We start from the raw sequence: 24,315 nt of genomic DNA on the forward strand, positions 1-24,315 counted from the left end.
CCATGGACTGTACCCACCAGGCTCCTCTGTCCATGGGGATTTTCCAGGCAAGAATACTGGAGTGGGTTGCCATTTCCTTCTGCAGGGGATCTTCCGGACCCAAGGATTGAACCCAGGTCTCCTGCATCGCAGGCAGATTCTTCACCGACTGAGCCACAAGGGAAGCACCTCTCTTCCTGCCCAAAAGCACGGGAGCTCCATCTGAATGGTTATTTCCCCTTTACTCAGCGCTCAGTTCCCTAGAAGAGTGCCCAGTGCAGGGCACACACTTTATCCTGATGTTTCTTTTTAAAGGAGGAACTGCTGCCCAGCGTCTGCTTGTTTTCCTGATAGAATGTGCCTCATGCTGTCCTCTAGGTGTGAAATGGCCATCTCTGGCTCCTTATATGCTTCATCAGCAATTAAATCTCCACCGAGCATGTGGGGCCCTCCAAGGTCCTCCTGGCTCGAGGATAAAGACGGAGTCATCATCATGATCGGCAGGCTCGGTGGATATGGAGTGGATGGGTCACGCCTCCCGGGGAAACCTCCTCGTATTACATGTTTAAAAGCACTACTTGTCCAATTACGAGTATTTTTCAAGAGGAAAATAACAGTCAAATGTCAAGATTCTAACAACAAACACTCCAAATAAGAAACTGAGAAGTGTTTACAAGTGCTAGGCATTCTACTCATAGATTTCTTTCTCATGGAATAGGAGCTCTCAGAAGAGCTGGTAAATACAAATCTCCTACTAAGTCACTTTAGTTCAGTTCAGTCGCTCAGTCGTGTCTGACCCCATGGACTGCAGCACGCCAGGCCTCCCTGTCCATCACCAACTCCCAGAGTTTACTCAGACTCAGAGTTTACTCAGAGTCGGTGATGCCATCCAACCATCTCATCCTCTGTCATCCCCTTTTCCTCCTGCCTTCAATCTTTCCCAGCATCGGGGTCTTTTCAAATGAGTCAGTTCTTCGCATCAGGTGACCAAAGGATTGGAGCTTCAGCTTCAGCATCAGTCCTTCCAATGAATATTCAGGACTGATTTCCTTTAGGATGGACTGGTTGGATCTCCTTGCTGTCCAAAGGACTCTCAAGAGTCTCCTCTAGCACCACAGTTCAAAAGCATCAATTCTTTGGCACTCAGCTCTCTTTATAGTCCAACTCTCACATCCATACATGACTACTGGAAAAACCAAAGCTTTGACTAGATGGACGTTAATTGGCAAAGAAATGTCTCTGCTTTTTAACATGCTGTCTAGGTTGGTCATAACTTTTCTTCCGAGGAGCAAGCATCTTTTAATTGCGTGGCTGCAGTCACCATGTAAATTCTTTAACTTTAAAAAAAAAAAAAAAAAAAAGCCCTCCAAAAAACACCTGACAGGGAATCAGGAAATTCCCTGGTGGGCCAGTGGTTAGGGTTCCAGACTTTTGCAGCCAAGGGCCCAGGTTCAATCCCTGGTCAGAGAACTAAGATCCCACAAGCCGCATGGTGAGACCAAAAAAAAAAAAAAATGTATATAGAATTAATTCTCTAGCTTACACATTTCATATAATGAAAATTGGCAAGTAAACAAAATTTTTTTAATTTAAAAAATAAAAAGCATCTGACAAAACTTTCACTGAGAAGAGGGAGGAGAGAGCAACCAGGCTTGCCAAATACTCTAGATCCTTCTACAGCCTCAAGAATTTCTCCATATAAAAAAGCACTCATGTCTACATACAGTTTAAACAATTTTGGTGCCTTTATTCTCTATTTCAGTAATTTTCAAGCAGGGAGTAGTTTTTCCCTTCTGTCCCTATAGAGGGACATTTAGCAATGTCTGGGGACATTTTTGGTTGTCACCCTGGGGCAGGACAGGTATGCTAGTGAGTGGAGGCCAGGGCAGCTGCTCGCCAACCTGCAATGCACAGGTCAGCTCCCACAACAAAGAATCAGGCATCCCCAAACATCAGTACTGCCAAGGTTGAGAAGTCTCAATACAATAAATGCCATTTATAAGAAACCCATAGCTAACATCTTAATCAATGGGGTAAAACTGAAAGTCTTTCATCTAACTTCTGATACAAAGCAAGGATGACCACTCTCACCATATCTATTCAAGACACTACTGGAAGTACCGGCCAGAAGTAGCAGACAAGAAAAAGAAATAAAAAGCATCCAAATAAGACAGGACCAAGTAAATTATCTGTCTGCATATGGTTTGATTCCCAGGTCAGGAAGAACCCCTGGAGAAGGAAAGGGCAACCCACTCTAGTATTCTTTCCTGGGAAATCTCACGTACAAAGGAGCCCGGGGGGCTACAGTCCATGGTGTCACACATGAGTCAGACACAACTAAACAACAGCAACATGATCTTATATAGAGAAAGCCCTAAAGACTCCACCAAAAAAAAAAAATTGTTAGAATAAACAAGTCCAGTAAAGTTACAGGATACAAAAATCTACCTGCAAAAATCAATTGCATTTCTTTGTATCAACCAAGATCAATCCGAAAAAGGAAATCAAGAACACAATCCTATTTACAATGGGATCAAAAAGAATAAAATACATAGGAATACATTTAATCAAGGAGGTGAAGATCTGTACCTTGAAAACTATAAAACTTTGGTGAAAGAAATTGAAGAAGACACAAATAAGTGGAAAGATACAGGAGCATTAATGTTGCTAAAATGTCCATGCTATCCAAAGTGACATACAGATTCAACAAAATCCCTATCAAAATTCTAATGGCATTTTTTTACAGAAATAGAAAAACAATCCCAAAATTTGTATGGAACCACAAAAGACCCCAACTGGCCAATTCAATCTTGATAAAGAAGACACAGTTGAAAGCATTACACTTCCTGATTTCAAATTCTATTACAAAGCAATAGTAATCCAAACAGTATAATCCTGGCACAAAAACAGACACATGGATCAATGGAACAGAATAGAAAGCCCAAAATAAACCCAACCATGTGTGAAAGTCAAAGTGAAAATCGCTCGGTCGTGTCTGACTCTTTGCGACCCCATGGACTATACAGTCCTTGAAATTCTCTAGGCCTTGAGTGGGCAGCCGTTCCCTCCTCCAGGGCATCTTCCCAACCCAGGGATCGAACCCAGGTCTCCCACATGGCAGCGGATTCTTTACCACCTGAGCCACCAGGAAAGCCCAAGAACACTGGAGTAGGTAGGCTATCCCTTCTCCAGTGGATCTTCCTGACCCAGGAATCAAACTGGGTCTCCTGCATTGCAGGCAGATTCTTTACCAGCTGAGCTACCAGGGAAGTCCAAACAGGTATGGTCAACTAATTTTAGTCAAAGACACCAGTGGAGAATACACAATGGAGAAAGGATAGTCTCTTTAATGAATGGTACTGGGAATGTGTTCGCTTGCAAAAGAATGAAATTGGACCCTTATCTTACACCAACCACAAAAACCAATTCAAAATGATTAATAACTTAAATGTGAGACCTGAAACTGTATTTTCAAATCAAGGTTCTATAACTGGCAGCAAGACACAGTAGCCAAACTTTATCCAACAGGCAGATACAAACCACCTACTATCTGCAACTAACTCTGCTTGACTCAAGAGAACACAAGCTGAATGAATGAGGCCAAGGACTTCCCCTCATGGAGCTCATCAAGCGTAGAGAGAGACAATATCAACCAATCATTAAAAAACACAGCAGAAAGAAAGGAATCTCATCAACAAATTGCAAAAGTGATGAGATTCCAGCCTCAGAGAGAAGCCACCCAGCGAGGGGGGTGGGAGTTCTCAGAGAAGGTGGCACTGAGATTGCCTTGCAATAGTAGAGAGGAACGTGTCTGTCCTCGGGAGAAGAAGGATCAGCCGTGATTCTGGGGACAGCACATCACCTGCTTCTGTGACACAAAAGGAAACTGGAAAATCAAGTATTGCTGGGGAATCTTCAAGGAAGGGCTGCTGCTTCGTTATTTTTTAACCTTTTTTTTGGAGGCACTGGGTCTTAGCTGCTGCAGGCGGGCTTTCTCTACTTACGGACAGTAATCTTCTAGTAACCTTCCTTGCAGTGCGTGGGCCTCTCGTTGTGGTGGCTTCTCCTGCTGCAGAGCACAGGGCTCTAGGCACGCGGGCTTCAGTAGTTGTGGCTCACTGGCTCTCGAGTAAGGGCTTCGTAGTTGAGGCGCCCGGGCTTAGCTACCCCATGTCATGGGGAATCTCCCTGGACCAGGGATTGAACCCATGTGTCCTGCATTGGCAGGCAGATTCCCACCCATTGAGCCCCTGAGAAGTCCAAGAAAGAGCTTCTGAAGATGATGCTGTTGTAACACAAGCTACACAAATGAAAATAAATCCAGTGGTAGCAGAACAGACTGATAAGTGGTGAGATGCGGTGGGGAGACCCACGGGGAAGTACCACGTTTGTTAAGGTGAGATGTCTCCAAGCCCCAGATTAGAGAGGCAGTGAGACCCCAGTGAAAAGTGGGACACCGTCACCATAGATGGTGCAGGGCTGAGAACACGACTGTATATGAGAGATGAGTGAGGCTGGGTCAACTGCTGGATTGCAAATATGAGCAGCCAGCCAGCATGGAGCAACCAGAGTCAGCTACGTAATTTGCAGTCCTGATGCCAAGGGAAAATAAGGAGCCCCAGATTCAAAATCATTAAGAATTTCAGGACAGCAACAGCAGAGCAGTACCTCAAACATGGACCCTTTCAAGCACAGAGCCCCGGGGCTGCGGTGGTTATATGCTCACAGAGGCTTGCAAACAGAAGCAGTGCCAAAAAGTTGGGGCTGGGGGTCACGATGAGTTCACGGAAAGTCCGAGCTGCTGGGAGGTTGGCGGGAGAAACCCTGCAGCTGATCTTGACTGCAAGGCTGACTTCGGGAGAGCAGTCGTGGGCTGAGAGCTGGCATCAGCTAGACCAGCCTGGGGGCAGGGTGGGGGTTCTGCCAGCAGGTAAGATTCTCAAGGAATGGCTTCTGCAGAGACAGAACCAATTGGGGATAGAGACACAAAGAGATGTATTTTAAGGAACTGGTTCACATGATGGCGGGGGCTGGCAGGCTGGAAACTCAGGCAGGAGCCAATGCTGCAGTTTCACGGCTGAAATTCTTTTTCCCCAGAAACCCAGTTTTTGCTCTTGAAGCTTTCAACTGATTGGACGAGACCCACCCAGATCATCAGTGGTCATCCTGAGTTCAAGCCAGAAGATGGTGGCTGTTAAGCATGTGCACAAGATACTCGGAACAGCACTAGTGTGGTTAAATGACTAGGTGCGATAGCCTAACCACGTTGACACTTAAAAATAACCACAGCCGGGGAGTAAAGAGAGACAAGCTGGTTAAAAGAGCCTCAGAGCAAAGAAGTAGAAACCAGAAGGTCCAGGGGAGACTGGAAGTGAGCAGTGTGCGGGGGACCCAGGAGTCTCAGGAGGTGGCTTTGAGGGGTGTGATCCCAGCCTCAGGGACCGGATACTGTCATCCCAGGTCAGGCCACAGACAAGATCATGCAGTGGGCTGCTCCCACCATGGGCACTCTACCCCACCCCCCAGCTCCCCAGGGAGGGGTGTCAGTTTCTGATTCCAGGTGATGGTAGGGACGGGGACACGAGGCACAGGCAGCCCTGTCCTAGGCCAAGGGTGGGTTGGGAGAGAAGTAATCAGAGCTTCAGAGCGTGAAGCCAGAACCCAGGAAAGGATGCTTTCCGACGCCCAACAATGAAACTGCAGACTGAGTGGCAGGGGCAACCAGAGAAGGTGCAGGAACAGCCCCCCAGCCCCTGGGGCGAGGCTGGACATCAGTCACCAGGGCAAGTACCCACCAGCTCCACATGCCCTTGGCTTTCAGAAGCAGAGGAATTTTAGGTGCCTGCGAGCAAGTGAATCATGGGTTTCTTTGATTTGGAGTTTGTGCGTGTGTGTGTTTTCTTTTTTAGGACCAGAGAGATCCAAAGATGTTGCAAGAAGAAGGGAAAGAACTAGCACAGGGAAAGGTGGAAAAGGTCATGAGAGGCGGCGAGGGACAGCCGCCAAGGCAGGAGCAAGTGGGGCCAAGTCCACCCTGGAAGGGGTTTCTCTCAGCGGGGCAGGGATGCGGTGACAAGCCATCCACGGCCTTCACTGAGCACTTCCCAAGTCCTCGGCCCCGGAGACCCGGTCAAGGACAAAACCAGGCTGGTCTTGCTCTCAACACAACCATTATCCCCTGATGCAAGAGCAAAAAAGGTGGGGAAGCCAGACAAGCCTGAGGACGCGGACCTCCAGCCTCTCTTCAGACCAGACAGCGAGGCCGTGCCCAAGCACAGACTCTTCCGGGAGGAGTTGGCAGAAACATTAATGGAGATGGAAATGCAGTCCACCAGGGGTACCCAGGGTTTCCCTGGTGACTCAGATGGTAAAGAATCCACCTGCAATGTGGGAGACCTGGGTGTGATCCCTAGGTTGGGAAGATCCCTTGGAGGAGGGCATAGCAACCCACTCCAGTATTCTTGCCTGGAGAATCCCCATATAAGTCCATATAGTCAAAACTATGTTTTTTTCCAGTAGTCAGATACAGATCTGAGAGTTGGACCATAAAGAAGGCTGAGCCCTGAAGAATTGATGCTTTCAAAATGTGATGCTGGAGAAGACTCTTGAGAGTCCCTTGGACAGCAAGGAGATGGAGTCAGTCCTAAAGGAAATCAACCCTGAATATTCATTGGATGGTGAAGCTGAAGTTCCAATACTTTGGCCACTTGATCCAAAGAGCTGACCCATTGGAAAAGACCCTGATGCTGGAAAGATTGAGGGCAGGAGGAGAAGCAGGTGACAGAGAATGAGGTGGTTGAATGTCATCATCACCTCAATGGACATGAGTCTGAGCAAACTCCAGGAGACAGTGAAGGACAGGGAAGCCTGGCGTGCTGTAGTTCATGAGGCCACAAAGTGTCAGACACAACTGAGCGACTGAACAACAAGGAGTACCCAGAGTGCACATCAGAACTCCCTGGAGGGCTGTGAACACAGTGCTGATCCCACTCCAGAGTTCCCAATTCCCAGGTCCCCACAGACACTGCTGCATGGGGACCACACTTTGAGGACCTCAGTGACAGATCAGCAAACGCAAGCAGAGGTGAATAAAAGGACAGCTCTGCCCAAGGCTCACTGTGACATGGCTAAAATTTGGGGCTTTGCATACTTTTTCAAAAAATGTGATTTCTTACCATATACTGTAATTTACCAGAAATTTGCAATTAAGATCTTGAAAGGAGATACTAGTTGCTTAGGGTTGGAGGGGACATGGAATAGAAGGGGACAGCTGACGGGTACAAGGTTTCTTTCCTCGATGGATGTTCTAAAGGGGACTGTGGTGATGCCTGCACACATCTGTGAATATACTAAAAAGCACTAAATTGTAAACTTTTAAATGAGTGAATTGTATACTGTGTGAATTATATATCAACACTGTTGTTTTTTTTTTTTAAATACATTTTCTTCACTTTCCTTTTGATTACTTCCTTTAATTTTGCGTTTTGGGGATTTCCCATCACGTAGAGCTTCAAAGGTTTAGTTTCCTTTGAGATTTTTTTTTTTCTACTTCTAGGCATCTTCTGACCACTTAATTTTGAACTGTTTTGTTTTACGCATCTAAACTTCTGTTTAAAATCCCAGAAAAGCAGAATTCTCTATTTTTAGAGAGGGAGATTCTCTATATGTAAACCCATCCCATGGTCCACATACAGACTCAGGAATTTTTTGAGTAAAAGACCTGCACAAATATTTCCACAAATATTCAAAAAAAAAAAAACTATGTACCTTTTCTGCAAGTGGAAAGACACTTTAAATGCATCAGCAGTTGATGTGTTTTGCTATAGTTTAAATGTCTGTGTCCCCCGAAAATTCATATTCTGAAATCCTAACCCTCAGGTGTGATGGTCCTAGGAGTGGGGCCTTTGGGGGATTAGATCATGAAGGTGGATGAGTATTCTTATAAAGAGACCCCACAGGGCTCCTCCCCTGGCTCTGTCAAGTGAAGATGCAGAGAAGATGACCGTCTGTGAACCAGGAATCGAGCCCTCACCAGATACTGAATCTGCATGGCCCTGATCTTGAATTTCCAGCCTCCAGAGCTGTGAAAAATAAATATCTGATTTTTATAAGCCACTCGGCCGGGTGTTCTGTCACAGCAGCCCAAATGGATGAAAACAGGTTTTAATAGCTAACATTCAGTAATATCCACTTATTTGGGGGTTGGGAAAGGTCTCATTTCTTCTTGCCTGCATGCCTGCTAAGTCGCTCAGTCGTGTCCAACTCTTTGTGACTCCATGGACTGTAGCCCTTTCAGGCTCCTCTGTCCATGGGTTTGTCCAGGCAAGAATACTGGAGAGGGTTACCATGCCCTCCTCCAGGGGATCTTCATGACTCAGGGGTTGAACCCACATCTCTGATGTCTCCTGCATTGGCAGGCGGATTCTCTACCACTAGCACCACCTGTGCTAGTGACTTAAGAAAAAAGTCCCTCTTTTCTTCTTACTTTGACTCTCTTCTAAAGTACTCGTGTCATTGACAAGGAAACATGAGCCTGCACATATTTGCTAAAACTTATGTTGCGGGATTTCCCTGGTAGTCCACTGGTGAAGAATCCACCTTGCAGTGTAGGAGACACGGGCTTGATCCCCGGTGGGGAACTAACATGCCACAGGGCAACTAAGCCCTCAAGCTGAAAGCACGGAGCCCCCCGCCACGACTAGACAGCCCGCCCACCCGCTGCAACGGAAGATCCGGCATGTTGCAGTGACGATCCTGAGTGCCACAACTAAGACCCAATGCAGCCAAATAGGTGATATATATAAAATAAATATATTTTTTTAAGAAACACGTGGAAATCAAGCCATCTGCAGATTGATAGATAGAACTTGCCAGATGCAAACAAAATGTTGATGAGTTTTCAGTTATTTTCAAAGGCCCCTCAAGCCAATTAACCTTAGGTAACTTTAAGAAATAATGTAACAGTACCTTAAGTACTTTTTGGGCCCAATGATATTATTAGTAGAATCACTGTGAGTCACTGCCTTGTACAAATGAAGTAGGTTAACACACTGCACTTGTGAGTGAGTGAGTGAAAGTTGCTCAGCCATGTCCAATTCTTTGTGACCCCTTGGACTATAGCCCGCCAGGCTCCTCTGTCCATGAAATTCTCCAGGCAAGAATCCTGGAGTGTGTTGCCATTCCTTTCCCCAGGGGATCATCCCGACCCAGGGATTGAACCCGGGTCTCCTGCATTGCAGGCGGATTCTTAATCATCTGAGCCACCAGGGAAGGCCCCCATGTACTTGTACCTCGTTCTAAATAAACCAAAGGATTTAGATTTGTTTACGCCAGATATTTTAAAATCGTTATTTCTGTTTAAAACAAATTCACCAGAGATTTCCTGGTGCATTTTATGACAAGTAGCTGAATTTTTTAAATTTTATTTTCTAATTGGAGGAAAATTGCTTTACAATGTTGTGTTGGTTTCTGCCATACGACAGTGCAAATCAGCCATAATTATCCATGTACCCTCTCCCTCTTATGCCTCCCTTCTCTCCCCACCCCACCCTCTAGGTCATCACAGAGCACCAGGCTGGGCTCCCTGTGTTACTCAGCAACTCCTCACTGACTGCCTACTTTACACGTGGTAGTGTATATATGTCTATGTGATTAAGTCGCTCAATTTTTTAGAGAAATGCATTTATTCTGCTTTTCAGGTATAGCAGTGGAGAGTAACCCCACTCCAGGGCCTCCTGCCCTGGGTCCACACAGATCAAGGGCTCTCTGGTCTCCCAAAATCCTCCCAGGAAGATGCATCTGTGCTGTATCCCCCATGTCTGAGAGCTCTCTCATGATATCAAAGGACCCAGTCTAAACAACTACATTCAGGCAGATGCTTCCCTCTCAGTGGACGTGCCCCAGATACTACTGTTGTTCAGTCGCTCAGTTGTATCCGACTCTTTATGATCCGATGGACTGCAGTACACCAAGCTTCCCTGTCCTTCACTATCTCCTGGAGTTTACTCAAACTCATGTCCATTGAGTCAGTGATGCCATCCAACCATCTTACCCTCTGTCCTCCCCTTCTCCTCCTGCCTTCAATCTTTCCCAGCATCAGGGTTGTTTCCAGTAAGTAAGCTCTTAGAATCAGGCGACCAAAGGATTGGAGTTCAGCTTCAGCATCAGTCCTTGCAATGAACATTCAGGGTTTATTTCTTTTAGGACTGACTGGTCTGATCTTGCTGTCCAAAGGACTCTCAAGAGTCTTCTCTAGCACCACACTTTGAAAGCATCAATTCTTCAGCACTCACGCTTCTTTGTGGTCCAACTAGAACTTAACGAACAGCTTTCCTCCTAAGTAGCTTTTCCAGGTTCTGCTGAAGGAGGAATTCTGTGGTCAGTGGGCCTTTCAGCTTCTGTGAGGTGACACTTTGTGTGTGGCCCCAACAAACACACACACATCCTAGGCAGGATGATGGGCCATCCCGGTTGGCCAGGAGCACAGGGGTTTCCCAGGATGTGGGACCTTGATGCCAACACAAGGAAATTCTGGGCAGACCAGAGAGACCCGATCCCTCTTCAGCACCAGTGGGTGCTTCCCACCCACCAGCGCACATGGAGAGTGAGCCTGGGGGCCTCAGAGGTGACCTGTGCCAGCACCCCTCAACAGAGTTGGGCCTGTGGGTAACGACGCATCAGTCACTCCCTCCCCTGCTTCATGGCGTCCTCCATGTCCCTTTGCACTGCGGAAGCACAGGCTCCCCAAAGAACTGGTCCTCTGAAACAAGATGGTCAGCAGGCAGGAGCGTCTCTGGGTGATACCAGGACTCCTCGCCCTGGTCCAGCCGTCGGACCATCCCGGAGCTACAGTACACAGAATTCATTTCCTAGAAACCCACCCATTTCCTATGACCAAGGAAAAAACGCCTGACTCACAGATCCACAAAACCATCCAGGTGGCTATGTCACCGCTGCTATTTTTAGCACATGACCATTGTGTTTCCAAATACAAAGGCTGGAAGGTCTAGAAGGAAGCAATGCAGCCTGACCCTCCTGCCCAGAAGCAGGCAGGGCCAGGTCCTTGGGGATGCTGGGGAGGTGAAACAGAAGTGGAAGGGGACTTCAGGAACCCACCGCAGCTGCTTGTTCACAGCAGAATGTCACAACTGGGTCAGGCACTGAGAGTCCCAGGATGCACCAGGGCTCCCAGCCAGGGCTCTGCATGACCATGAACTCACAGGAAATGAGTTTGGACTCTGTCCATTCTCCTCCAAGCCACCACCGCCACCGCCCACAGTCAAAGGTGCTCCCGAGATGGGGTCCCAGTCCCCGGCCCTCCCCTCCCACCTTGCTTCATCTGCACCCATGGCCCCAGCCGCCACTGTCCTCAAGGTACGAATGCATAACCCGAGATCTACCCTCTTAACTAACGTTTACATTTACAAACAGGCCCTTACCAAGTGACAGACACACTATTGGCTTGACCGCTCCTCTTTGGCTAGATGGTTAATTTGCTCCCACCTTTTCCCTTGGCTGAAATTGAAGCTGCAGGACTAGAAACCCATCTTGAGGTTAATTCACCCACAGAAACAACAGCTGCCCTCACTGAGCACCCCCTGTTATGCCTAAGTCACTGATTCATTCTGCCTAGAACTTCCATGAGGTTATTGTGAGCCTCATAAAAAGCACCCCCTTTTCTAGATGAGCATCTAGAGGAAACTGAGGCTGGGAAGACCATGTGACTTGTCCAGGGTCATGTGACCGACCTAAGGCTACCATCTTTGGCCACCACACTTGCTTTCTCCTCTCAGAATAAAGTTCCATAGCTCTTCCCACAAGTGAACATGCCCATCACCAAGAGCGCAGACTCTGGTTCTGTACATCTAGGGAGGGCCTGCAATCCTGCATTTGGGGAAAAACCCTAAATGAGCACCTCATTAAACCACACTTGAGTAGCAACATTCAAACACCCAACATTCCCATCAGTCTCATCTCCCCATATTAACCACATCTGATCTTGCTTTAGCTTCCAAAATCCAGTCTATTCATGTGGTAGGGCTGCAGATAAAAGGTAATGCATGCCTCCCCTCATTTCTACTAAATTTTTGATTTTGAAATAGTGGTCAACTGACACGAAGCCACCCCTTCAGCCTGTCTCCCCAGTATCAACATCTGCATAATTATAGTGCAAGAGCATCAGGAAAGGGGCACTGCTGCATTCCACAGAGCTTGTTCAGGGGTCCCTGGTGTGTGTGTGTGTGTGTGTGTGTGTCTGTGTGTGGTCCTCTGCCATTGTAACCCTCGTGCAGCTCCGGGTAACCACCACCACGATCTAGAAGCAGGCCTGCCCCAGCCAGAGTACCATCCACTCCTCCCCGCAGAGCCCTAACCCAGCAACCCCCCGTCTGTTCTGCATCTCTGAAAGTCAAAGTCGCTCAGTCGTGTCCGACTCTTTGCAACCCCATGAACTACACAGTCCATGGAATTCTCCAGGCCACAATACTGGAGTGGGTAACTTTTCTCTTCTCCAGGGGATCTTCCCAAACCAGGGATCAAACCCAGGTCTCCTGCATTGCAGGTGGATTCTTTGCCAGCTGAGCCACCAGGGAAGCCCAAGAGAAGGTCTGATCTCTACAACTGCATTACTTTGGGAAGATTACGTAAATAGAACCACATGGCATATAATCCTCAGAGATTTTTTTTTTTTCACTCAGCCTAATTTCTCCATCTTCCTTCCTTCCTTTATTCATTTCTTCAGCTGTGCTGGGCCTCCACTGCTGCGTGGGCTTTTCCCCAGCTGCAGCAGGCAGGAGCTCCTCTCTGGTTGTGGGGCACAGGCTTCTCGCTGCCCTCTTGCTGCAGAGCATGGGCTCTAGGAAACAGGCTCAACCCTAGGGGCTCACAGGCTTAGGTGCCCCGAGGCATGTGGGGGCTTCCCAGATCAGGGATCGAACCCATGTCTCCTGCACTGGCAGGTGGATTCTTTACCACTGAGCCTCCAGGGAAGCCCTTCATTTTCAACTGAATTCACGTGTCTTTCCTTATCCCAGCAAGTGTGCTGCTATAAATGTGACACCCTTCACTGGCGGGCACCAGCCCTGAGCAGAGGTCCTGCCTCTCCCCTGCCCTCGCCTGCACACCTCTCTCCGCTGGGATGTCCCTCACCAGGTGTGACCTCTCGCCCATGAGCCAGCTACATTTCAGAAACAGAAGCCAGAGGGAAATGCTTGATTCCTTCATCTCCCCCTACCCATCACATGCCTGCCCTGGATCTGAACTCATTCACAGCTGACATCGATATGCCTTTAGAAGCATACACTGCTTTTCTGATACTTGGAAATTGCTCTCAAATCCTACTCTTCCAATCCAATTCTGCCACCTACCCAACTGGCACTCGGGATTTCACGTCTCGCTTCATTTCCGTGTCTCTGACTTAGTAGAAATAAGTAAATGCCACCTTCAACTGTCTTTAAAATTCAGAAATACCATTAAAAAATAGTCTCTATTCTTTCTGTACACATACATCGAGTGACATCAAGGATTTTTAATATCCTACTTCATCATAAAACCTGAACTCATAAACACACACATACACCATTATTCTACCAGTTGTCTAAAAGAATTACTTCCCAACTATCTAGAATGAAACATATTTCCATTGTTCACATATTTCCTTTGTTCACATAGTTTAACAACTTCTCTACATCCCTCTTATTTCTTTTAATTAAAGGAAATTACATATTTTTTACATATGGAATTATTTTGACTTAATTTGGAGAAATTGTAAAATATCACATGGTTATGATTTAGATAGTTGGGGCTTCCCTCATAGCTCAGTTGGTAAAGAACCCACCTGCAGTGCAGGAGACCCCCAGTTCGATTCCTGGGTCGGGAAGATCTGCTAAAGAAGGGATAGGCTACCCACTCCAGTGTTCTTGGGCTTCCCCTGTGGCTCAGCTGGTAAAGAATCTGCCTGCAATGTGGAAGAGCTGGGTTCAATCCCTGGGTTGGGAAGATCCACTGGAGAAGGGAAAGGCTACCTACTCCAGTATTGTGGCCTGGAGAATTCCATGGACTGTATAGTCCATGAGGTCGCAAAGAGTCGGACGTGACTGATCGACTTTCATTATGATTTAGAATTACTGGCCCAACAGGCTATAAAGTCAGTCTCAAAAATTTTCAGAGTATCACGCAGACCATAGTCTCTGAATCAGGCTTCAAAGGTTATTTTATATAAAGCCTAACAATATATACTTTAAAAATTAAATACCATTCTAAATAACTGCTAGGTCAAAAAAAAAAGAAATCATTAATATAAATGAAAACCTAACAATAATAAAATGTTACATATCAAAACTTGTGGGGAAAAATGAAAGTGATACTTTGAAAGTTATATGTAGAATAAACCTGAAGGAAGGAAATAATAAAAAGGAAAGCAGAAATTAATGAAATAGCGAACAAGGAAACAGATCCAGAACAAAAGTTGATTCTCTGAAAAGACAATAAAATATTTTTGAAGAGACAAAGTCGGATGCGACTGAGTGACTAAGCAACACCACAAAAGAGAAACAGCTTAAATGCAAAAAATGCAAAAATACAGGATATAATACGTTATAGCAGAGATTAAAAAGAGAATTCTGTAAAAAGCTCATACTACTAATCTTTAAAATTTAGGAGAAAAAAATGGAACAGCTTCCTAGAAAAACAGAGATTACCATAATGGATTCAGGAAGAAAGAGAAAATCAGAATAATCCTATAACCATCAGTTACTGACCTAAAGGTCTGGTCAGAGGAATTGAATTTTAGAAACTTAAAATTAGTTAAATCACACTTAAAGCTTTCCCTATACTGTAAAGCCTTCCCTATACTGTAAAGCCTTCCCTATACTGTAGCCATATTTACTAGAAGTTGTCATTCAAAATAGTTTTAACTAATAGCTCACTTATCATATTGACATGAAGGTTGGGCAAATAAATGAGATTCCAAAAGAATTTCTAAACCATCTTACTGCTTTAGATTTTTGTAACATCTCTGTCTTAGTCTTCCTTTACAAACATAGGTTGGAAAGGAAATCAACAGTATAAAATCAGCACACAGAATTTCTGGGTAGCCCATTCCTCAAGTGCAGCCAGGAGGCAAAGGTGGAAGGCTCAGAAACCCCTTGGGGAGGCTCACAGGGGTCAAAAGGCAGACCATGAACAGCTGCCGGGTCATTCTAGAAGCCAGCTCTCCTGATGTATCTAGAGGCCCTCTTCCCTGAGCCCCACTTTCTTCTACTAAAAAATGATAGGGACCACCAAGCTCCAAAATCCATCCCGGCTTCAAGACCCCCTGATAATGCTTCTCCTAGGTTTCTGAAACCTATACACACACACACACCAAAAGCAGCATTAAATATAATCCTGTCCCTCAAAATTAAAACAGGCCTTCAGGAGCTGATACTCACTGAGGCTGGACGGTTAGGACATGGGAGGTTCTTGATACCTTCTCCTCAGGCACCTATCTGAAATATTCCTCAATAAAGATACATTTTAAATAAACAGAAATGCTGAGGGTTAGTGAACAGCATCGACTACAAGCAAAAGCAAGTTCACACTAGAGGGTAAATTCATGCTTGGCTTTGTAACCTGCTTCAGCAGAACTGACGCTGAACCTTTCTTGCTCTGCTGGCTCCCTGGCAACTCAGCCCCTGCCTCGGAGAACAGGCCCAGACCAGCCTGCTGCAGGAGGAGAAACCACACAGACAGAGACCAGCCACCCCAGCCAAGACCGTCCCCGTCCTGCCATCTGCAGCCAACCCCCAGCTAAAAGCATATCTGGCTGAGATGGGCTGGGCTGGGCCACCCTCAGCAACATGTGACTGGTGTGTACACCCTGAGGTTTCAGTTATTTGTTATGCAGCATTGCTGTGGCCATAGATAACTGACACACTTACATGAAGAACACAAGGGACACTTTATGGCACTACAGTGGTGAATACGAGTCATTACACATCTGTCCAAACCCACAGAATGGCAACCCCCTCCAGTATTCTTGCCTGGGAAATCCCATGGACAGAGAAGCCTGGCGGGCTACATCCAGCCCATGGGGTCCCAAAAGAGTCGAACATGACACTGAAATGAAACAACAATACAGTGTCCAACACCAAGGGTAACCAAGGTAAACTGTGGAGTTTGGCTGATTGTGATGGATCAGTGTAACTTCATCAGCTACAGCAAACCTACCACTCTGGTGGGGGATGTAGGCAATGGGGGCAGGTGGATGTGCCTCGGGAGAGTAGAGGATATAAGGGAAATCTCTGCTCCTTCCCCTCAATTTTGCTGTGAACCTAAAATTATTCTTTAAAAAATCGTGTTTTTTTTTTTTTTCCCACTTTGTGTTTTTTTCCCACACCTCACAGTATGTGAAATCTTAGTTCCCCAACCAAGGATCAAACCTTGCCCCCTGCAGTGGAAGCATGAAGTCTTAAGCACTGGACTGTCAGGGAAGTCCTGTCCTTTTTTAACCAGAAAATGAAAGAAATGGGGGACCCACTTGGCGGTCTAGTGGTTTAGACTCTGTGCTTCCACTGCAAGGAGCACAGGTTGGATTCCTGGTCAGGGAACTAGATTCTACATGCTGCAACTAAGACCTAGCCCAGCCAAATAAATAAACATTTTAAAAATATATCACTTCCTCAGTTATCAATGAGGATCAGTAGAGGAAAACAACAGAATGGGGAAAGACTAGAGATCTCTTCAAGAAAATCAGAGATACCAAGGGAACATTTCATGCAAAGATGGGCACAAAAAAGGACAGACAGAAGCAGAAGATATTAAGAAGAGGTGGCAAGAATACACAGAACTATACAAAAAAGATCTTCACGACCCAGATAATCATAATGGTGTGATCACTCACCTCTAACCAGACATCCTGGAATGCGAAGTCAAGTGGGCCTTAGGAAGTATCACTATGAGCAAAGCTACTGGAGGTGATGGACTCCCAGTTGAGCTATTTCAAATCCTAAAAGATGATGCTGTGAAAGTGCTGCACTCAATTTGGAAAACTCAGCAGTGGCTACAGGACTGGAAAAGGTCAGTTTTCATTCCAATCCCAAAGAAAGACAATGCCAAAGAATGTTCAAACTACAGCACAATTGCTCTCATCTCACACGCTAGTAAAGTAATGCTCAAAATTCTCCAAGCCAGGTTTCAGCAATACGTGAACCGTGAATTTCCAGATGTTCAAGCTGGTTTTAGAAAAGGCAGAGGAACCAGAGATCAAGTTGCCAACATCTGCTGGAGCATAGAAAAAGCAGGAGAATTCCAGAAAAACACCTACGTCTGCTTTATTGACTATGCCAAAGCCTATGACTGTGTGGATCACAATAAACTGTGGAAAATTCTGAAAGAGATGGGAATACCAGACCACCTGACTTGCCTCCTGAGAAATCTGTACGCAGGTCAAGAAGCAACAGTTAGAACTGGACAAGGAACAACAGACTGGTTCCAAATTGGGAAAGGACTATCTCAAGCCTGTATATTGTCACTCTGTTTATTTAACTTATATGCAGAGTACATCATGAAAAATGCCAGGCTGGATGAAGCACAAGCTGGAATCAAGATTGCTGGGAGAAAAATCAATAACCTCAGATATGCAGAAGACACCACTCTTACGACAGAAAGTGAAGAACTAAAGAGACTCTTGATGAAGATGAAAGAGGAGAGTGAAAAAGCTGGCTTAAAACTCAACATACAAAAAACTAAGATCATGGCATCCGGTCCCATCACTTCATGGCAAATAGATGGGGAAACAATGGAAACAGTTAGAGATTTTATTTTCTTGGGCTCCAAAATCATGCAGATGGTGACTGCAGCCATTCCTGAGCCAACTGAGGAAATGGGTGAAGTAGTCTTTGAAACATTTCAGCAAGAGGAACTGGAACTTAAACATGTAAGATAAGAGTCCCATCAAGAGAGGAGGGGGACTCCCCTGGTGGTCCAGCGGTTAAGGCTTCTGCTTCCACTGCTGAGGACCCGGGTTAAATCTCTGGCCATGGAACTAAGTTCTGATAAGCACGTGGCATGACCAGAATAAATTTAATTATTTTTTTTTAAAGGAAAGAGTACAATATTTTCAAGGTAGCAGAATTGGGCCTAATTTGGTTCAAGAGCTGTCTGACATTCAAACCACCGTTCTGTAACAATGAACACAGCACAAACATTTCCTTTGGTTGCAGTCCTCTCTGCAGAGTTGTCAGGGCCTTACCTCAGGAGAGAAGTGAAGAATTAACAAGGAGAACTGTCCCCGAGTCAGCGGGAACAAAACAAGCATAAATCTACAAGACAGCAGAGCACACTCTGAATACTTCTGAAGGATTGTTTGACAAATATTTACATGTTGCATATTCAGTTATGCAATCCTTTTAGAACAATAAATATTTTAGAAGGAGACTCTGCTGAGCTAGGTCCAAAATTCTACCGATCTCAGGAGCCAGGAAACAACAGACCTTTTTTTTTCTTGGCCATGCAGCGTAGCACAGGGGATCTAGTTCCCTGGCCAGGGATCAAATCCTTATCCCTTGCACTGGAAACCTGAAGTCTTAACCACTGGACCACCAGCAAAGTCCCCAGAACACACCTTCTTAAACAAAACAAGTCTGATCCTTAGTTAACTCCAGCCAAATGAAACCTCACTCATCTCGGCAAACTCTCTTCTTAATGGACCAGAGATCAACAGTTCAATAAACACAACCCCTAAAAAGCCTTTAGAGACATTTTCCTTCTGGGAAGCTACTATCTGCAGCCTGTGAGCAGTTCAGTTGTTGTTATCTAGTCACTCAGATATCACTGAGTCACTTATCCCGACTCTTTGTGACCCCATGGACTGTAGCCTGCCAGGTTCCTCTGTCTGTGGGATTTCCCAGGCAAGAATGCTGGAGTGGGTAGTCATTTCCTTCTCTGGGGGATCTTCCCAGCCCAGGGATGGAACCAGCGGCTCCTGCATCGGCAGGTGGATTCTTTACCACTGACTCACCAGGAAGGCCTGAGTAGTCTGCTAGTTAATGCAATTCCCCTTGTCCTCCAGCAAAAACGCTCAGACTTTCCATAAGCTTTTTACTGCTACTGATCACAGACCAGCCCCTGAACAGCTCCTGCCTCAGGACCTGTGCACTTGCTGTGCCCTCTTCCTGAAGTGCTCTTTCCGAGTTTTCTTCTCTGCATCTTTTCGTTTTAAATAATGTGACTCGGGTTTGTTTTGTTTTGTTTTGTTTTGTTTTTGGCTGTGCTGGGTCTTCATGGCTACGATCAGCCTTTCCCTACTTGCAGCGTGCAAGCTTCTCACTGAGGTGGCTCCTCGTGTTGCACAGCACAGGCTCTAGGGTGCTCGGGCTTCAGCGCTGTGGCACACGAGCTTAGCTTCCCCTTGACATACGGAATCTTCCCGGGCCAGGATCAGCCCGTGTCCCCTGCATCGGCAGGGGGATTCTTAACCCCCGAACCACCAACGAAGCCCTCTTCTCTACGTCTTTGCTAGAACGTCACCGGTTCTCTCGAATGACCACCCTACCTGCCATTGCAGGCCTCAACTGCTGAACACCCGGACTGTCCTCCCTTGGTTCCAGGAGCTGCTGGCTTGGCTGGGGATGGGAGGAAAGACTTCCCTGAGGAGACGCCCTGAAGACCTGAAGCTGAAGGCTGTGAGCAGCCGAGTCGTGTGGCCGTGTGCGGAGGGGTATCACGGCCCCGAGACCGGACACCAGCACACTGAAACCAGATTTCCCAGCTTCCCATTTCTTAACCAGCAGCTCCAGGCCGGCCCCTCAGCAGCTAGCCCTGGAAAGCCCCTCTGGCTTCAGCGACCACATTGTCCCGCACCGTGACCGACCACCGCCTTGGAGCCATCTGCCTGCCTAGAAGGTCCTCCCACCACCACCTCCAAAAGTCACCCTTCACTGGGCTTCCCTGATTGTCCTCACGTCCCGGCTTCCAAGATGTTTGCTCTGCACTTCTATAGAGCTCCTCTCACATCCTGCCTCTGGCTATAAGCACTGGGCGCTATTACCCTCTAAGCACTGGGCACTAGTACTCTCTAAGCACTGGGCACTAATGCTCTCTAAGTACTGGGCACTAGTACTCTCTAAGCACTGGGCGCTACTGCTCTCTAAGCACTGGGCACTAGTACTCTCTAAGCACTGGGCACTAATGCTCTCTAAGTACTGGGCACTAGTACTCTCTAAGCACTGGGCGCTATTACTCTCTAAACACTGGGTGCTATTGCTCTCTAAGTACTGGGCACTAGTACTCTCTAAGCACTGGGCGCTATTACCCTCTAAGTACTGGGCACTAGTACTCTCTAAGCACTGGGCGCTACTGCTCTCTAAGCACTGGGCGCTAATACTCTCTAAGCACTGGGCGCTAATACTCTCTAAGCACTGGGCGCTACTGCTCTCTAAGCACTGGGCACTAGTACTCTCTAAGCACTGGGCGCTATTGCTCTCTAAGCACTGGGCACTAGTACTCTCTAAGCACTGGGCGCTATTACCCTCTAAGCACTGGGCACTAGTACTCTCTAAGCACTGGGCGCTAATACTCTCTAAGCACTGGGCGCTAATACTCTCTAAGCACTGGGCGCTATTACTCTCTAAACACTGGGTGCTATTACTCTCTAAACACTGGGTATTATTGCTTTCTAAGTACTGGGCACTATTACTCTCTAAGCACTGGGCACTATTACTCTCTAAACACTGGGTATTATTGCTCTCTAAGCACTGGGTACTATTATTATCGTCTAAGCACTTGGTACTATCACTCTGAGTTCTTCCTCAATTAAAAGGTGAAGACTCTCAAGGCAGAGACCCTTTGATTCAGGAGACCCTGCAGTGCCCACTCGTGCCTGGCACACAGTGGGTCTGCAGTGAACGCTCATCAGTGACTCACTACCCCATCTGCTACAGGGTTGTGTTTTGGCCTTTGTGACACTTCATTCTTTCAAAGTGCTTCAGAAAGACAGAGGCTGTTTGATAACAAGATCAAGAAGCCACCAGGAAGAACAGAAGCTCTCGCCTCACCCCCTCAAAGCCCAGAACACAGGACCCACTTCTTCTGATCAGAAGATAAAAGGGCTTGATGGGTTGTGGGCCTTTGTCATTGATGGGCTGTGGGCCATTTCTCCATCCTGATTTGGTGGGGAGCAGAGAGGAGGCTCAGAGCAGAAAAATGAAGGGAGACTCTGTAATCAAGGGGGAAAGCACAGAGAAAAATAGCTTTGCCTGATCTCAGGAAAAAAAAAACCTGGAGGATGTCTCTTCTGAGCATGGAGAAGGTAGGTGAGTGAAAAACACGACAAGACAGTAAACACGGCCACGTCAGAGAGCTGTGCGCTAGGGATCTAGTGTTCAGTAACCTGGCAGATTGAAGCTGCCATCAGCCCCACATCACAGCGGGGAAACTGAGGCAGAGACCAGAGCTGGCCACCCCTGACTCTGCACTGAGGGAGAGGCTTTCACAGTGAAAGTTGCTCAGTCGCATCCGACTCTTTGCAACCCAATGGACTATACAGTCCCTGGAATTCTCCAGGCCAGAATACTGGAGTGGGTAGCCTTTCCCTTCTCCAGGGGATCTCCCCGACACAGGAATCGAACCCCGGTCTCCTGCATTGCAGCTGGATTCTTTACCAACTGAGCCATCAGGGAAGCCCTCGAGGCTTTCATAAGAGGCTGCAAAACTCAGTACAACAGACCCAAGCCCCTTGGGGATGGTTCATGTTGTCCTCAGTGGTCTCCAGTACAGCTGCTTTCCAACTTTTATTTTTTGCCCCCAAAGGAAACACAACAAAGCACAGCCTAGTGGAGCCCAGAGTGGGGGCTGGGCAACCCAGGCCCCAGGAGACCCCAAGCTGCCTCCAACAGAGGAGAGATCCACCCCATCCCTGACCCTTCCTAACCCTTGTGGAGCTTCCTTTAAGGCAGCCCCCGGTTACCTGCTTCAGGAAACTGAGGTTTCCCGTGAACATCTGTGAAAAGTCACCTTGGTAAAAGCGAAAGCAGAGCTGCACAGTCAGCCGGGGCCTCCTGGCGGCCAGAGGGAGGGCTGGGGTGCAGACATCCCTGGGGTGTCCCAGGGTCACCGGGGTGATGCTGCCCACGCGGGCCCCTCTCCAGCTCTGGGAGCCTTCGAGATCTAGGGGCCAGCACCACCTGACACATTACACCAAGCGGAGAGCCCTCCCCAAGTTCACCTGCGGTGTCAAGTTCGACCATACCTGCAGGAGCTCCAGTCTGCCTGAGCCGGGTCCAGACCACAGGCAGGGGAGGAACACCCCGGGGCCCCACAGCCCCACCCCCCGCGATAAACCAAAGGCACCCGGCTCCCCCGGTTTCCAAGGAGACGCACATCCTTCCCATCAGTATGGGACCTCCCCAGCAAAGGTACCTTCCCTCCGGCTGCGCGCCAGGCAGAGACTGCCCATCCCGCGGGACCCGGGGACCGTAACAGGCAGGGAGACCGCGGCCACTGTCCGCTGGGCACCGACCACGGGCACCTGGCCGCTGCGCTCACCCTGCGGCTTGTCTCCTCCCGCGGCTTTGGTGGGCTGCGTTCCGAGAGCCAGTCCTTCTCGAGCCAACTTTTTCTTTCTTTTTTTTTCTCAGTGTTTCTCATCGTCCCTGAGTCTTGTCATGACTCATGGATCCCTCGTGCTTCTCCCCACCCCCACGCCCGCCTGCCCTGCGGGTGTGCTCCTGCCGCCCCGCTGTGCTCCCCTGCAGGGACCTGCCCCGGGGAGGGGGCGCGCGATGGCCCTCGGCTCTCCGCGGTGACCGTGAGGATAGCCCAGTCGGACATCGCGCTGGCCGGCCACCGCGTGGGTCATCGGGCGCGGCCGCGCCTGGGCAGGGGGAGGGATGCGAGGAAGGAGGGGGTCCCAGAACCAACTTCGAACCCGGGAGGCGAGCAGAAGCCGATCCGCGCTCGGGCGTGAAAGGCCAAGCGCAGGGGCAGCGAGAGGGCCGAACCCTGGGGGCACTGGGGGCGACTGGGGCATTTTGCAGAAGGGGTTTCCCCTGCAGGCGAGGAGGGTTGACGGTCAGAGGGGACCCGGAGTGAAGGGACCCGCGAGACGCCCCAGCTCAGATCCCAGCGCGGGCCCCAGGGGAGCATGGAAGACTCCGCGGGCGGGAAACTAGAAGGGGCTGCGGTGAGCACGCGCGCGGGTCTGGCGACGGTCCCCGAGGCGCTGTGACCACGGAGCAATTGTGCGGCTCCCTCCAGCCGGGTATGGGCAGGCCGCCCAGGGCGCCGGGCGTCCCGCGTTCCCATGGAGCTGGGAAACGGCACTCTCGGCCGCGGCAAAGTCATCGCCGGGCCGGGGCCGAGGAGGGCGGAGGGGCCCCGAACCCCGAGCGGGCGCGCTCTTACCCGGCCGTTGCGATCGGTCTCCTGCACCTCCTCGGCGCTGGGCCCTCGCCGCACCAGCGCCCTCAGCAGCCCCACGTCGTTGGCGCAGGCGGCGCGCAGGAGGGTAGCCGCCTCCGGGACGCCCTCCGGAACAGGCTCCGGAGCGCTCTCCGCGCTCACCGAGCTGTACTCCTCCTCATCTCCGTAAGGGTAGAAGGAGTCGTCCGAGGCGATGCTGCGGGTGTCGGGCAGACTCGAGAAGTCCTCGTACTCCTCGTAGTCAGCTGGGTCCTCCCCGGCCTGCGCGTCCCGGGGTGGGGACGGTGGCTCTGGGGACACGCGGCGCGCCCCGCCGCCCTCCGGCCCGGGCCCGGCCAGCAGCACCATGCCGGAGGCCGGGGCGCGGGCCGGGGGGCCGGGGAGCGGGCCGGGAGCCGGGGACGCCGGGCGCGCACCGAGGTCACCGCCCCTTGTCCCCGGCGGCCCCAGAAAAGCAGAAGGGCTCTGCGCGCTCCAGCTCGGCGGAAACGCGCGCCCGGCGGCCGCGCTCCAAGACTCGAGTCACCGGAGGCTGGAGAAAGCCCCTCGGGGGTAGGAGGAGCCGCGGGGGCTTTCCGAGCGCGGCGGGCGGGCGCGGGCGGGGACGGCCGAGCCCGAGGAGGTGCGCGCCCCGGGGTCCCGCGCCACCCCCCGCCCCCCACCACCCGGCGTGATCCTGGCAAAAGTTAAGAGCCAAGCAGGGGGCGCCTCGGCCCCGCGGGTTCGGTGCAGCCGGCTGCTGTGCCCGGGAGCTGAGAAATGCGCACGCGGGAGAACCAGAAGCGACAACTAAAGAACCTGAACGCCCTCGTGGCTGGTGGCCCCGCCCCTGCTCTCGGGATGAGGGTGAAGGTGGGGGTCGGAGGACGCAGCGGGCTCAGCCGTCGGTAACACCAAATCCCTGGGCCCGGAGCCACCCCGGGCGTCAGGCCTGCGGGC

General features: G+C 49.2%; 1 protein-coding gene across 2 annotated transcripts in view; it reads right to left on the reverse strand.

Moving 5' to 3' along the window:
* The window catches only part of ANKRD33B (ankyrin repeat domain 33B), a 99,203-nt gene extending 75,122 nt beyond the window's left edge, over positions 1-24,081 (reverse strand). For both annotated transcript variants that reach the window (XM_070357715.1, XM_070357714.1), the window contains exon 1: positions 23,359-24,081. In XM_070357715.1, coding sequence (XP_070213816.1) covers positions 23,359-23,724 — 366 coding nt within the window. In that variant the 5' untranslated portion in view covers positions 23,725-24,081. The remainder of the gene's footprint in view (positions 1-23,358) is intronic.
* Positions 24,082-24,315: the final 234 nt, after the last annotated feature.

Source organism: Bos mutus, chromosome 20 (genome assembly GCF_027580195.1).
Source record: "Bos mutus isolate GX-2022 chromosome 20, NWIPB_WYAK_1.1, whole genome shotgun sequence".
Lineage (NCBI taxonomy): Eukaryota > Metazoa > Chordata > Mammalia > Artiodactyla > Bovidae > Bos > Bos mutus.